Below are 16,840 nucleotides of genomic sequence, written 5' to 3' on the forward strand. Positions count from 1 at the left end.
TATCAAATGATTGGTTGAGAGCGTGCACGTGACCAGGCATTTGTTTTGCTTAACATGCAATTTTGCTTATGACTGGCCAATAGTAAAGTATATTGACCGGTCATTAGCACGTTCAAGTCACAGTGGTGACCTGGCCAGACTATTTTAATAATTTCATTTACTCGCAATAAAGTTATCAAGATGAATGACAAGATCTGCTTCATAATTTTTATACTAAGTAAATCATACGCATCATTCTGTTCGGGGACTGCCCCCATTCGGTACCTTCCGAATACCCTCAGCTATCGTCTCGGGCGCGTTAGACTGTTCCATAGGTAGCTTGTGTGGATAATTCTCACTAACGCCCTCAATGATGTGCATTTTGTATAATATATAATTACCAAGCAGAAAGTTTGCTCATCAGCAAACATTCGATCTAAAAATCTGAAAAGAATGTCAAACGCGTTGCTTGATGTGAAGAAGGTCATCTTGTCGGCACACATCCACACATTAAAAAGAAAAGAATCGCAATGACCCTCTTAAGGAAATCTTAGAACATACTGAACACTGTTGAATATGTTTCCCCCGGCCCCTCACTGCCCATGTCAGCACTGCTTACCTCTGATATGAATTTCTCCATGTGAACTAGAGAGGGAGCTATACAATCTTTGACTATCATCATTCATCATTCAACAAGCCCTGCGGAACAAGGTGCAATACATTTACGAACCAACAAGACAAAATAAAATAATCCCTCCGTTGTCAGACAAAGGAGTTAATATATATAATATCTACCTTTGATAAAAAAAAAGCCTCTCTCTAATTCATACTGGTGATCACGATAAAAAGAAAATAATGGAGATGGTGCTGATGGAGATGAAATCAAGTTAGTAATGATGATCTATCATCCGTCTCTTTCTGTCCATACAAGCTCAGAAGGATGTAAAAAAGAATCCATGGTGTTATACGTTTGTAACACGGGAGCAATATTGTCGCTATTAACATTCGACACCACGACAAAACTCCACCAAATGGCGTAATTACTTCGGCTGTCTGCACACCGACTGGCCGTTGAGGGCAGCAGCGCAAACGATTCAATTAAGATTGATTAGTGTAACTACGTGTTCAACGTTTAGCCTATACTAGTATTTGTTTTGCTTTGCAAAATTCAGTGTATTTTTAACATCCTTAAAGTTCTTTCGGCTTACTTGATGATATCTTAGCAGGTTATTCATACTACACGCCATCGCTTTTCTTTTTTTCTTTCTTTCTTTTTTCTTTTTGCGTTTCCCACTGACATTTAAAGTATCTCCACCCCAGTGCTCGACAATGCTGGTTTACGACATGATAGTACTGGCTTATGTCCATTACTACGTTGAAAGTTTGAAATACTATTCAATCGATCGTTTTCACACTAGACATAACATAGACATCATTATACACTTTACATTGTTCTTGACACTAGGCGCAAAGTGCGTTAGTCCACTACGGTGTTGATAGCTCACAGCTCACTTCAGCCTTTCACACAGCGACAAGCTCGTGTTCTTTACAAAGTCTCATATAAACTTCTCGACATAATGAATTTCTATTATCACGAAGTGAATATTACTTGTGCAATGTTTCATTCCATGATTACATCAGTTAGTACTTTTTGTAACCATTTCTGTATTGTCACTTAGGTGTTTCGCAAAATTCTTTCCTTATCAAAAGTCCAACGTGATGAATGAGTGCATGAGCAGAAGATCAAGTTAGGAATACAGTCACACTGCGCGTGTAATCATACCGCCCTCTTTCGGTGGATAAACACATTGTGACAAGTAGGCCTTACAATTACCTCAGTCTATTATTAAATGTGTACATTTACTTGTATTATGTCTTAAAATACATATACGTTATTATAAATGTCGGTTCGACAGGCCGGACTACAGATGGACGATAAAGCTGTTATGACGTCACAATAATCTTTTCTCAGTTATGTGGCCTTTAAATTTCGACTCAAGGATTTACTTCCTCGCGAAGAGCACCTAAATATTATTAATATGCAAGTACGTTCATTAAATACTTGTGTCTCCACATTGGGTTGTGCTGATTTTTGGAAAACAAACAAACAAACAAATCAAAGAACAAAAGACAGAAAATACGAAATCATGGTCGGACTAGTCATTGAGAACATTTAGCAGTTGTAGCCGGATGAGAGAGAATTGATAAGTCTGGAAATCAATCATAATTGTTTGATGATACGACGATGCCAATCACTCGATTGTGACGTCAGCATGCCCATTGCAAAAAAAAAAAAATCCAGAGATCTTAAAACTTCTATGGGGGAAAAAAAAAAGACAAATGAAAATTTGTTGGCTTACGCTGAGGTCTCGAGTGATAGCTATGTGCGAATGAGAGGGCAAGGATGTTCCCTGTCCGTCCTGAGAGATAGTCGTGGCGTTTCTTAGCAACTCTTCCAAGCCTCTCCGCCGGCGTGCTATAGGCCTACTGTCCTCCAAGAAGGGAGGTGTGAGAGAGATATCTCCCCGCTCCAATCATGACCTCAAGCAATGACTGTTCGACTGCACTATATTAAAGACAAGCAAACAAACAAACAAACAAAGTTGCTATAGGCTTCCTATCACCTCCAGGCCTTGTTGACCCAGCCCAGAGTGTAGGTACTGCTGATGTCTGGCAGCGTCTGACCGAGGAAGATAGCCGGTTCCGAGCGGTCCTCCCAGGTGTGAAACAGCCGGAAGTTGGCCACCTGCAGCTGCTTGAGGACGCTGTACCAGAAGCGGATGACGTCGTCGTTGGAGCCCTGCACCTCGAAGCCGCTCCAGTTGAGGTGGACGTTGAAGAGGAGCTGGTGGATGCGGGAGACGGTGCCGTCGAGGAGGATGCTCTCCAGCACCTTCCACTCGGCGCTCTGGAGGTCGGCGCGGACGATGTCGATCTGGACAAGGAAAGAATGACAGATAAAGCCACCGTCTTTACTCATGACATGAGAAAAAAAAAAGAGAGAGTGCAGTTATAGCTGGGTATTAGAGTGTGTGATAATGAGGTCGAGCCACGACGCTAACACCGAATGATATCTCGGTCGGTTATGTATGTATTTTTCATGCACTACTTGTATCGCGGGATTTTAGAAGCAGTAATTCCCAAGCCCCCGTCTTTGCTAGTACTTTGTAGGTAAATCTGATTCTTCATTTCATGCTCATTGTGATACCCGGGTTATCTGTCACATGTCTGCGTTTGACAAATGGCTAAACTTTGCAAATACATAGTGGATAAATGAATTTTATAATTTTGAGGCTTGATTTGTTTTGTTGAATCCTGTAAGCTTTAGAGACGGAAACATAACATTCATGTTTCTTTTAGGGTTTTTTGTGTGTTGCAATACCTATAGCTAGATTGTATTCATGCAAACGTCATAGTGATACAATTAAAAAAAATCTGTCGTGTTCAGCATTACAGATCGTCACATTTGTGATCACCGTTTCTTTCATTTTTCAGGCGTTTGTTGGCGTCGTTTTTCCAAAGAGATGTATTAGATGTGGCCGTTAGATACTCACCGTATCGTGTCCGAGCTTCGCCATGATGGCGGACAGTTTTCTCGGTTTCCATGGCGACGAGCCATGGCTGTCCAGGTTGGAGTCCCGCCAGTCCAGGGTGGTCTTGTGAAACATGACGTTATGCAAGGTGGTGGGCTTGGCCGCAGAAGAGACTTGCGCCCTCACGCGGCCGCTGGGATCGAAGATGTGGACCTCGCACCCTCGTTCGGCCATTTCCATCTCGAATTTGATGTCGGACGAGCGTGCCCTATGACCGTGAATATCACCATAGATTTCCTTTAGTGCATTTTCTCAACCCATCGGCAGTATACACATAACAATCAATTTTGCTATTCTGGAACCAATTCAAATTTCAACTCGTGTAGTTTTTGCGTATATTTCGTAAACCGGAATCCTTGATTAAATTTTTTTTAACTCCATAGGCCTGTATTTGACGTAAGGATGAACAAAACAAAACAAAACATCAACACGTATTCATAAAAAAGAATATCTTACTCCAAAGCATAAATGTTGGAACAAAAACATAGAGACCTAAACAACAACATGAAAATGTGGAAAACACAAATCAAAAGTGCAAAAAAAAAACACGTACATTCGACCCTTTCTGTATTGGGGATTTTGGACAGTGTGCGCAATGCTATATAGGCTTTTCTGTGCTGATCGGCACTCAGAGCACACAAATGGCTTAACACAATAACCTAGCTGCTGTATAGATTTGATTTATAAGTAAAATTAAGTATAAATGATTACTAGCCATACAAGAACAATAGCTGTTTTGGTCTGAATGATTCAATGGGACTTTTATGAGAAATGTTTCACAAATCAACCAATGACAAAAAAGTGACGAGATGTAAAACTTGTTTCAGATTTTTAAATGTGCCATCTCGATGCCAAATGCCAGCTGAAGTTTAGAAGCTCTCGGAATCTAAACATGGATTGCGTAGACAATTAGTCATTTTCGAGCCACAATTATGCATCACGACCAATCACGCTTTGCACGAAGCCTGTTCTACTGCTCTACGATCAACTATTGACAACACTTTCAGGCCCATGCATCGTAAATTGCCGTTGCCATTGTATATAGACAGGTTAGCAGTGAGAGTAAGAGGGTTAATGAGCGTTTCTCACCCAAATGAATAGACGATACATCCGGGTCTCAAAGCACCCCTGCTATCGAAAGACGACCCCTCGTCGAAGCAAACCATCCAGGGCCAGTCGTTTCCGGTTCCAGCCGGATTGTTCCTGCCAACGGCTTGCTCCTCGCGGCATTGCACCTGGCGAAATGAAACAAACATGGACAAACAAAATAACGTAAGAATCAAACAATAAAAAGCTGATGACATCACTTCCTAATGACGTGGTGTCATGAGTCCATGTTTTAATTACGATGAGTAAATCTGGGCATCCACGTGACAAAAGTTTATGTTGTCTTCGTGATATTGGCATTTACTACCTTATCAAGTACAAGCTTTACTAGCTTCTCTCTCTATATATTTCATTTCCAATGTGAAAGTCTAATTCAAGCAATATATGAAGAGCTTGCTTCCAAAAGGCGATAAATCCATCATTTTCAATGGATTTAGCGCCCTTTGGAAGCAAGCTCTTTATATCATAATTGATTCTCCTCCAGCTAAACTGCTCGAGGAATGTTTAAAATACATCAAAGTCAAATACGTATGACACAGTCTTATTTTGTTGACATTAAAAACGGTTGTTTGTTTGTTTGTTTCATTTTCCTTTTGACAAGACGGCTGAATAGTTCATATTCAGCTGCAACAGTTGGTCTTCCATTCTGCGGGACTATTTCACCGGGTAATTGGCCCTACATAAAAATGAAAACAGGAAAAGGTGAGCGAAGCATGTGTAAAATGAAGGAATCCAATATTTACTTTCTCAGTGAAATAGTGCAGGGGTATTTCATTCACCTCCTTTTGTTTATTTTTTCCTACCCGTGACAATGCTTTTGATGATGAATATGAACCAGAATAGACGTATATCGCTTTTTTTGAGCGACGTGCGAGCAGCGCTGTCAGCGCATCAACGTCCCTCCTGAGTCGCCAAAAATTAACAGTGCCGTATCCTCGTGAAGATATTACTTTACGGCACTGCTCGCTAAACTTGTATTGCGCCCTCTATAGACAAATGCAGCACAGCCATTCTCGAAAAGCAAACTCCACCTCCTCACTGTGACAGCGAAAGCAAATTCTTGCAAACTACTAGTATTCAGTCATGCCAATTAATATGCCGTGAAAGAAGAAGATTTGGTGAATTTGTCTGCCTGTATGTATGTATGTGTAAGTGTCAGTGCCCTTTTTGGCATCTTCCGAATTTTCTAAGAGAGCAATGTACTGTGCCTTTTGATGAAATGTGAAATTTGGTAACATCTCACATAGCATCTCAGTCACACGACCTCATAGAATAATTATCTCGAGATAAAAATTCAGGAACGGCATGTCAGACGATTGAAAAGAGTCGTAGCAATTTTTCTTTTTTTTTTTTTTTTGTATTTGCTTTCCCTCTCTTCCAGTGTTCAATAATGTTCTTTGGGTTTCATCGATTTGGTTAAGTCCACTTGGGGAAAAAAATCTGAGGGTTTGTAATTTGTTAATTTGATTAATTATTGTGGTAACAATCTCATGTCTTTGTTCATTATTAGTGTGTACGCGCGTGTTAGTATAGTGTATACTCACCTGTTTTGTGGTAATGTACTGAAAGAAACGCCTGGTCTCTGAGGCTATGGAATGATCACGACTCGCCCACGGTTGAAGCGGAAGCCCGGCGAAGGAACGTTCGTCGCTCTATGTGCATGGAGATAGAATGGTTAATGAGCTCCGGTTAGATGTGGCTAATTTGTATTCACATAATGTTGTTCTTAAAGGTGCTGTAAAGTACGGTGTCTTTAAATACCCCCCCCCCCCCCAAAAAAAAAAGAAAAAAAGAAAAAAAAAGGGAAATACTCCACAGCTTTTCTTTTTCAAAGTATACGGATGGTGAAAATTAAAATACTAAGTACAATAATGGCAATGATTTCTGATTATAGCAATCATATCGTAATCATCGTCATAATGATAGAAATAAAGTTGGTGATGATGATAACTGCAATGATAACAATAATTTCATCAGCAAAACAGTCAGCAACAATCATTAGCAACATCGCAGCATTCCTTCGTTTTGTCTGCAGAATTTTGTTCTCGCATGGTCATGTTAAACCCCGGGATTTCGTGACACACCATAGTTCCTGCTTTTTGTGCTGACCTTTCATAACAGCTGGTTGAAACTTTGCATATAAAAAAATGCACACTTTGGTAATTAGAGACACAAAGGAAAGTTGGGAATTTATCCGTCCTATGCATTTTGATGAAAATCATGACTACAACACATGCAGCTAACAATCTTCTTCTATGTGTTGTTCGGGAGTAAAAAAAAAACTTGACGACTGCTTTAATTTAACGGTTGATGAGCTTTGGTTAATGGGTACTCAGTCTAAACCGTATGTTGACCAAGCGCCTATTATAATCGACCTCTCTTCGTTTGCCCGTGCAATTAGTAAAAATTGATGGGTAATTATCCAATCTTGACTGTTGAAGATGAGGCGTTCGATCACCGGAGAGGCCAAGAGGGGAGGGAGCCACCAACGTCAACAGACTGCTGGCAACATACCCTTCACCTTTGACCTTTGGTGTTTTTAATCTCGATGGTTGGTAGTCTATTTTTCTCTTATCTTGCTTCTGTTTATGCTGTTGATGTTTCTTACCCAGTAGACCGTACATTCTTCATAGTCCGTGTCATGGGAACGACCAGTCAATTTTCTTTTCATGAAAACATAACTCTCAGTAAAATTGCTAGAGATAATGCTGTTTCGCACTCCCTAACCACGCGCGTACTCCTGAGTCTCAAGAGTTAGGGTTATGGTTAGGACTAGAGTAAAGGTCTGTTGTTTTGTTTTATAAAGTATGAGAATGCCGATGGAGTAAGAAACTGCATTCGCGCCAAAATTGCTTTGCATAGTTCAAGGAAGTACATTTGTAGTAGTAAATACGTTTCGAACAGTTTGTCAAATTAGAATGGACAGCCAGCGCTTCTTTGCAGGAGCAACAGCAGCAGCAGATAGTATAGGCCTATACAGTAGTAGTAGTAGTTGTAGTAGTAGTAGTAGTAGTAGTAGTAGTAGTAGTAGTAGTAGTAGTAGTAGTAGTAGTAGTAGTAGTAGTAGTAGTAGTAACATCAGAGTACGTAGGAGATAATAGTGGGAGAAGGATATATAGTAGGGTTAGGAGTAATGGTACACTCAACAAAGAGAAATGATATAATAATTGCAGCGGCAGTAACAGGAGCTAGTGTCATTATTTATGTCAGCTGTTGTTGTTTACTTTCCGAAGGTGTAGGTCCATAAGCCCATGAAATAAAAATAAAGTGACACTCGAGAAAATAATACATTGTATTGTCATTTTCCGTTGCCAATAAATAATTTGAAAACACAATTTCGCGCTCCGCTATATACCGGTTTCTATAGATTAATGTCGATGTGTTTGTTTAAAGGCTGCCCGGTTTGTTTAAAATGGGTAGGCCAGTAGTCGTAAAATATTTGTTCTCGTTATATCCCGTACTTCCGTATCTGCCATCAGTACTTCACGTCTCTAATTGCTCCTGAAAGCCGGAATGATGTGTCAGGCATTGCAGTAATGTAGGATTGATTTTGTCGACGCTCTCTTCTTTTCAAGGGGGATCAGTGGCCCTGTATTTGGATTGCATTTTACCCGTCACGGTCGGCCTGGAATGAAGGAACATGGACGAGAGTATACCGGATTGATTTGTCCTTGCCCGCTAAATTGAATTTAAATGTTTCGCCTCGTCTGCAAGATCAAGAGATACCCTCCCGACGCAACGATAGCTGATGTTACCGTAATCACTTAATAAACAGCCGAACCATGTCCGAACTCGATACGGGGAGCGCAGCCTGCGCAGCGGGCGCGTTGATGCGTTAGCGGGCTCGTAGCGTGACATTTACGCGGTGTAAATTGCATTATCTTCGTTGTGACGTGATTAGAATGGAAGTCGATGGCTGTTGGAGCGCGGCTATATCAGCACTCCGATTATTGAAAATTAAATCCCACGACATCTTTGAGAGCGTTATTCTATGGTTTAATCAGATAATGGTCACGAGAGAAATGGCGCAAAAATGAAAGTGCAAAGTGCATGCACGGAAGTGTGAGAAAGAACGCGGGAATACATCAACATTGGCAAGGGAATACTGCCTATTAAGCTTGTGAGCCTTTTTCCGCGTTGAATTCTATTACGCAGACTTTAAATGCACCGTCACATTGATGACAACTCTTGTCCGGAACGACTGATTTGCCCAGCAAAGGGGTTTATCAACTCCATCATGACCCATATTCGCTATTATGCTATAAAGAAAGTTCGCTATAATACAGTCATTACCTCAGGGAACTCCATTGCAGTAAACATAATGGAACTCATTTGTCAGTGGCGAACATTCATGGGATTATTATGGTTGTAGAGATAGTGGTAGTTGTGGTACGCTGGTGGTAGTGGTGGTGGTGGTAGTGCTGGTAGTGGTGGTGGTGGTAATGGAGGAACTGGTGGTATAGTCATTGATAGTATAGTGGTGAAGGTGTTTATGATGGAGGCGTGATGCTTTGGTAGTGATGGTGGTAGCGATGGTGGCAGCTGTGGTGGTGGTGGTGGTGGTATAGCGACGGTAGTCGTTGTAGTGGTGGTAGTAGAACTATTGGTAGTGGTAGTGGTTGCATTGGTATCGTGATGAAGGATGTAGTTTTAACCAGCGCGCTTTCTTTTACGGTATCGATCAAGTGGTCAGATATTAACCTTATTATTGCCAATGGCATCTCCCATGCACTGGATGTCAACTATAGCTTGAAAGAATGGGTTCTGCGAGGATTAAGTTACTTATGATAGGCTGGGGCTCTTTCGTGTATTGGCAATATCGTATCTTTATTTTACATTTAATTTATCACTTAATATTCTTGTCTGTATGCTCATTTCCCTCTCTGCATGTACGTAGGGTGAGATATCGATCTGCCTGCAAATTTAGTTCGTGCAAACATGGCAAGTCATAGATGTAATCATTTCATGTTTATAGGCTTCGCAGTTTTACAATTATCAATGTAAGTGCGGTTGAGTAAAGATTGCTTTGCTGGCTAAAGGAGTAACTGTTGGTTGTGTTGATGTGGCACATTATGATTATGAATTCTACGCATTACAATTATGGATATCATTCTGTAAGCCCCAGGAAGTATAACTGTCACTCGTAAAACGCATTAAGGCGCAGAGTCAGGAAGTCGTCCAAACGGGACACACCCACCCGTTGTGGACAAAACCAAAAGGTGCTAATACACATTCATACATACAACATGCAATCCGCAATTTTTTTCTCGCTCTTCCCAGAATTCTTAGCGTGCATACATCACACAGTAAATTATACATGATAATAAAAATCACACGTAGAGTATAATGTGTAATATACGTCGTTGAGAATAGCCCCTCGTTTGTCTTTAATATCTAAAAAGAAAGAAAGAAGTTAATTCGGCTGAATATCGGACATGCAGAATCTTCCAGTTTCTTACGCAACTCCTTGTTTTTTATACGTGTACAGTATATTGTGGTAGAATGTTTAGATATTGATGAGATGGCTCGCAAACAGACACCTGCCCCGACCTTGTTAATTACACATCAACATCTCTGCATCTCAGAATCTAACTTTTGCCTGATTATGTTCAATTTGAATCCATCATACCTTGAAGAAAAAAAAAAGATTATTGAGACAGTTTCACTAATGAAACAACTTGCAATACTTCAACACAAATATGACTTTTTGATAAGCTAGACCGTCTCATACATTTAGATCAAGGCAAATCATCCAATTGTTGGCGAAGGCATGTACATCCATCCTGGCAAATAAAAAACAACGATATTCTTGCAGAATATCGCGTTGTCCTGACATTGGTTAGCATTCACGCTTCTACGCGGCACGAAAGACGAATTACAAGTTTACAGCTATGCAAAGAACCAAAATGATGGAAATTCGATTGTGAGTGCGCGTGGCAATTTAGCAGTCACTTCTTGCGCAGACAACTTATCCAATTTGGCGTAACGACTCCTTGTTAGGGGACCATTATCGAGAGATTTTGGCCGGAATTGCGGCAAAATTGAATTGATGGGTTCTCCGTCTTCTTCACTGCATTTTCTGCAAATCCTCGTGGGCTGCGGGACGAACGTGGATAGATAAGTTTGTCGCATAGCACTTTACCGTGACGTAACATTTAATGGTGAAACTAATGTGTGTAATTCAGAGTAGGGCGAGAATGACATCAGCAACTTTGTCTTAACTAAACAGCTGGACTAAAAAGCCTATACAACATTCGATTTCCGCCCAGCGCTTACATCTTTGGATAAGAGTTTTTACCAACAATGTCCCTCTCGACCCACGTGTAGAAAAGGGCATCAGGCAACTCTAGGGTAATAATAATGTCAAGGTCCTCTGGTAGAGCAGTGGCAACACTGAAGAGGCTACCCTGAAAGAAGACCTTATCATCTTTATCGTCATCATCAGAAGGGCGCAATAATGGAACCACGAGTAAGTTTTTAGAATTACCCTGAACTTCCACTTGAAATGGCACCATCATCAATAATCTAACAGTACCTATATACCCCCTATCAGACTAAATGATATGTTTCTCCATTTTTGGTCTATTAGAGTCAAACCGCCGTAATATCATAAAAGAAGTGATAATCTCTGAAGGGTAGAAATCAATGGCATCGATGAATAGAAAAGAGCACTCCGTCTTTTTTTTTTCGTATTAATATCGTGAAAACAAATATTGTCGGAGCCGTCCAGAATTTCCAAGCTTCAATCTCCGCAATTTGCGCAGACATGACATTCGTGTTTATTTACCTTTCCTTCTTCCCACTCTACCCCTCCCCCACAACCTTAAAACCAAACTTGACCACGCACGCGCAGACGTACTGACAGAGGGGGCTCATCACGTGACTTTAAATTACTTATACTTCAGTAAATGAAGTTTCGGCAATCGTCCGCCTTGTTTGGATAAAATCCTCGACAGCGTTTTTGACAGAAATATGATCTGAGGAGCATGCGCAGAGGTGGTCAGGATGTCCAGTACATGCATGACTTATAATAGTAGTGCTCCTATATTCATTATCGTCCACTTTTTGTGCCTTTCTTTCACCACTTTTGACCTTTGACATCCTCGATTTATTGGAACAGATTTTGGCGAACGTAATTTTCAAAAGCAGTGTTGTGAGTAACTGCGCCCACCTAGTTTTGTTCTAGAGATGTGGTGCAATTTATGATCAAACACTGAGTGATTATCATAATGAATATATAGACGTGGGTTTCCTAGCTACCTTTTAGTTTTGTTAGGGGGAATATTTGTGTTATTTTCCCGTCTTTCCCTGACCATGGAGCTACAAACCCTCGTAGCTCCATGCCCAGATCAACGGATGTTTTCCGGACACGTCTAGTGCATACAAAGGAGACCTCTCCAATGGCGATGATGCAGTCGCCTGGACTACCATCTTGGGAGGATAATCTTTAGCATGCATGTGATGTTATGCTAGTGGTATCCATTTTACAGATATCTCAAACACGTGGGTATTTATTTAAACACATAGTAATTTCTTAATGTAACTTACATCAGAATGCCGACACCAGCGAATTCATTAATTTCTTTAATGTTTGTTTTTGTTGTTGTTGTGACGAGCCTTCAGAGTATGGACGATTACTCAAAGTAATTCCAAGTCCCGCCCTGATCACCCTTGCCCATTGTCCCATGCAAATTCGAAACGCCACTGACAAATTGCTCGGCCCACCTGAGTCGACACCAAGGCCAATCTAATCTCCCCCATCGCGATCCAATCGATTGCAGAAAGATCGGGAAGTCAGGCTTGCTTGAAATCGGGATGATTAAACGCCGACAGTCAGTCGTTGATGTATATTAAACGAGAAAGGATCGCTTCGATCATGCGAACGTGATAGCGCCACCGCTTGGGACGATCCATTTAACATCCGGGGTCTACTCGAAATGCAGAGACGTGACTGGCGTTCCCAAACCATCGCTTAACTTGCAAGACCAAACAGCAAGGACATCATCGGTAAGATAATGATACTGGGGTCATACAGATTGAGAAGTTGATTAGATAGAATATGCATCTTCCTTTATTGCATTAGTTTTGCATTAGTTTTAACTCATGGCCACAAGAATTGTTTATATAGTATTGTGTCAATACAGAAAAACCATGACAACCGCTCCACATCATTTACTATACGTAATACATCACTGTACTACGATACAACCACAAATGAAATATGGAACACACACATCTCCTTCTCTTATTCAACGGTGATTATGATGGTAATCGATATTCTTTTGCAATGTCGTGCAATCGAGGTAGGCCTACTACTAATTCTGTATGTTGTGAACTCTATTTTTCTCTCTTTATTCAAATAATCATGATGATAACCATTAATCGCCAGCCCATACTGAGGAAAGGAGGGAGCTAAAAGTTATGCACAAAACTGAATAGATAGATAGATAGATACATACATACATAGATAGATAGATAAATAAATAAATAAATAAATAAAGAGATAGATATCATAGACAGGATAGATAGATAAATAGATAGATAGATAGATAGATAGATAGATAGATATCATAGACAGATAGATATCATAGATATCATAGACAGAATATAGATAGATAGATAGATAGATAGATAGATAGATAGATATAGATAGATAGATAGATAGATAGATAGATTTATAGATAGATAGAGATAGATAGATAGATAGATAGATAGATAGATAGATAGATAGATAGATAGATATAGATAGATAGATAGATAGATAGATAGATAGATAGATAGATGGATAGATGGATAGATAGATAGATAGATAGATAGATAGATAGATAGATGGATGGATAGATAGATAGGCCTGGGGAAACATGCAAACAAACTAAACTTTAGAAGAAATAGAGAGGACAGGAAGAATGATAATTCTGGGGATTAAACCAACATCCATCAGATTATGGTAAAGCATGACTCACCACAGTGAAAAGGAAATTGGAAGCAACAGAAAATATACGACAGAAGTGGTTATCATATTTAAAAAAAAAGAAATTGGGGATTAAACTAACGTATCTATGAGATTATAAGTCAAACATGACGCATCATGGCAGGAATGCAATTGGGAAAACACAAATAATATGCGACAGAAATTGGGGATTAAGCTTTAGAATAGCTATAAAAATTAATGTAAGCCTATGGATCATTGCAGGAAGGAAATGGGAAACAACAGGCCAATATGCAACAACAGAAATGGTACGGCTTAAAACGACACGCCACAACATGTAATAATAATATTGCAATTGCATACTCTATTATAAGCTTCCTTTTCTTAATCTCATTGGGATTATACACAGTCACATGTGTTATGCGCTATATAAGCTTTGTTAATTATCATCAATCATCATCAATGACAGAAACGGACAAAAGCGAGCTCAAAATATCTGAAGAAGAAAATAAACAATAAACAATAAAATCGAGCTGGAGCAGTGGGCGTTGCCAAGGGAAGTCGCAGATGAGCAGAAAAACAAAACGATGTGCACAACATTTACGCAAGGAATTGGATACGGATGGAGAAAGAGCCACGTTGGCGGGAAGATCGGCAGACGGCAGCTATGTGTCTGGCGGTGTGGGCGGACCAGAAGGAAATAAACAGAGAGTGTATGATAAATTGCTGATTATGAAGATTAGACATGAAGACGCTCTTATAGATAACGAAGAAGACAAGAACTTGTAATAAAGCCGCCAAAAAATAGAAGAGTGAGTGGATGTGGCGGGATCCATTTTTGTTTACATGACGGTGATCACGACGGTGCTCATCTCTCGACAGACACGTTGATGACACTGATAAGACATGCCCTTGTAAATATTATCGGTTGAGACTAAAAACACATTTTCTACTATGGGATTTGTTTTGGCATTAGATGGTGCGCAAATAGTTTCGCTTTAGCCTCCTTATATACCCATCGAGGCAGCGTGTCATCTCACAGTGTACAATAGAAGAGCAAAAATTGTGATTAAACCCAAATCCATTAGCTCTAAACTTTCCCGCGTGGTGTGTTAAACTAAGCCACCTGTCTTAAGATTGATTGGTTATTGTTCTTCTCTTTTTTCTTTTCCTTGAATGAAAGTAATAGATAGATGATGAAGAGTTTGTTCCTTTTGGATTTTTTTCTTCTCCATTCCCTGAAGTTATCAAACGGGATGGGTAAATATTTGGATTTGTGATGGAGATGGGTGAACGACGGGTGTCGAGGGGAGGTGAGCTTTGTTTGACGTGCGAGAAGAGTTATAAACAGTGGAGATGAGGTGGCGATGTAAAGCGTAACCATGGAAACAGATTAAGGAGGAGCAACTTATGGGACCGTCTTCGCGCACAATCAGTAATCGCAGGTCTCGCATGATGTGCCGGTATATTATCGCGCGGAGGCCTTCAAAGGGTCTTAGATCGTATTGCGACAATTATGAGATGCTTTTATGCTGCCATCCCGCTTTACTGTTTGCGACTAACGACTCACTAATCGCGCAGGTGCCTTAAAGGGCTTTTTACACTTGTAAATTTTTGCTTAGCCCCGGACCAACGGTGGGGCTAAGGGGGGGCCTTAGCCCCACCGTTGGTACGGGACTATCCTTAGCCCACTTTCTGTTTACACTCGTTTTTGCCAAAGTGGGCTAGCCCCACCGATAGTACGGTACTATCTGGCCCTGCAAAATAGCAGGGGTTAGCACCGCAATTGCGGTGCTAGCACCGCAATTGCGGTGCCAAGCAAGTGAGTGTAAACAGAACAAAAAAATAATCCTGGGCTAAGCGACGGAGACGAAGTGCGACCCTCACTGACCAATCAGAAACGAGGTAATCAAGTACTGCCGGTGCGTGCGTGTACGTGTACAGTACACAGCGTAATTATGAATATTCATGTGGTTTGGAAAGTCCGGGGCTAAGAAATACGAGTGTAAAAAGGTCAGTTTTCTCCTTAGCCCCGGACAAGAGATAGTACGGGACTAATTGGCGAGTGTAAAAAGCTGAAAAAATTGGTACGGGACTAACGATAGTCCTGGGTCAGAGAAAGTCCGGGGTTAAGAAACACAAGTGTAAAAAGCCCTGGTCTTAAAAACCATAAAAAGACGTTAGTAAGACGCTCTATGTCATCTTGTTTCACTCTATACGACTCTCAACGTTTCCTTGAAGAGCAAACAACGACAGGAGGATTAAACCACCGTACAAATACAAGATATCTTTATCATGTTTATGATATATCTTTCGCAACAGTAGATAATGGGTGAAGAAAGAAGTATTCATAATAACTTAAAATATTCTTGATTGAAGGGATCAGGGAAATACAAACTAAACAGAGAAAAAAAAACTTACTGAGAATCAAGGAAGCCCAAAATACAGTGCTTCTGTCGATTTTTCGCCATTTAATTGATTTGACATAGATTCATATGGCAAAACTTGATCAAAACCTGAGTTTCTTGTCTGGCATATGGCCTACCCGCACACAGGTCATGTTTGGTAACGTCTGTCCTCATGCAAACACAAATATATTTGAGTTACTAACAACAATTCTAACAATGAGAACAAACAAAAAACAGTCATAATTCAACTGAATCTCAGAGAAGAAGAGAAACCAAACACTAGAATATTCCCATGACGCCATAATGGCCTGCGAGCTCCAGGTTTATCTGTTGGCAAAATTATGGTCTCTGATAATTGAGCTTGACCGCTGTGCAGATCCGACGCAGAACTGTCAGGTGGTATGCAAACGCTCGTAATTAACAATCACATCATATGGTCCAGTTAACCCTCAGATAACTGCTTATTCAATATGCCCTTGCCATTGTTAACATATACAAGATGCCGACAACAATGAGAGGGTTAAGGGTTCGGGATAAAAACTATGAGACTAATGAATGCATGGGACGAAGAAAAGAATTTCCATCTCGTAATCGTCATTAGGATTCAGAAGAATTTGTCTATTGCTTTAGACAATCTAATTCCTTCCTGATTTTTTTTTTCATTTTTTTTTTGATAAAAAGGAATTGAATTGCCAAATAGCTATCCTTTTTAATATCGTCTTCTTCGTCTGCTTCTTCTTCTCACACTTTCCCTTTCTCCTTCATTTTCTTTCCTTTTTCTTCCTCCTCATCTTTATCATTTTTCTATTTTTTCTTCCTCCTCT

General features: G+C 40.3%; 1 protein-coding gene across 1 annotated transcript in view; it reads right to left on the reverse strand.

The window, feature by feature from the left end:
- Positions 1–282: 282 nt before the first annotated feature.
- LOC139729957 (probable methyltransferase-like protein 24) overlaps positions 283–16,840 on the reverse strand; it is a 106,457-nt gene continuing 89,899 nt past the window's right edge. Inside the window, exons 3-6 of the mRNA XM_071640875.1 lie at positions 6,224–6,331; positions 4,662–4,807; positions 3,534–3,780; positions 283–2,914 (exon numbers count right to left, since the gene is read on the reverse strand). Of these exons, the coding sequence (XP_071496976.1) occupies positions 2,600–2,914; positions 3,534–3,780; positions 4,662–4,807; positions 6,224–6,331 (816 nt within the window). The 3' untranslated portion in view covers positions 283–2,599. The remainder of the gene's footprint in view (positions 2,915–3,533; positions 3,781–4,661; positions 4,808–6,223; positions 6,332–16,840) is intronic.

Source organism: Diadema antillarum, unplaced genomic scaffold (genome assembly GCF_040938485.1).
Source record: "Diadema antillarum isolate AM-2024a unplaced genomic scaffold, OU_Dant_1.0 seq00000275_RagTag, whole genome shotgun sequence".
NCBI lineage: Eukaryota > Metazoa > Echinodermata > Echinoidea > Diadematoida > Diadematidae > Diadema > Diadema antillarum.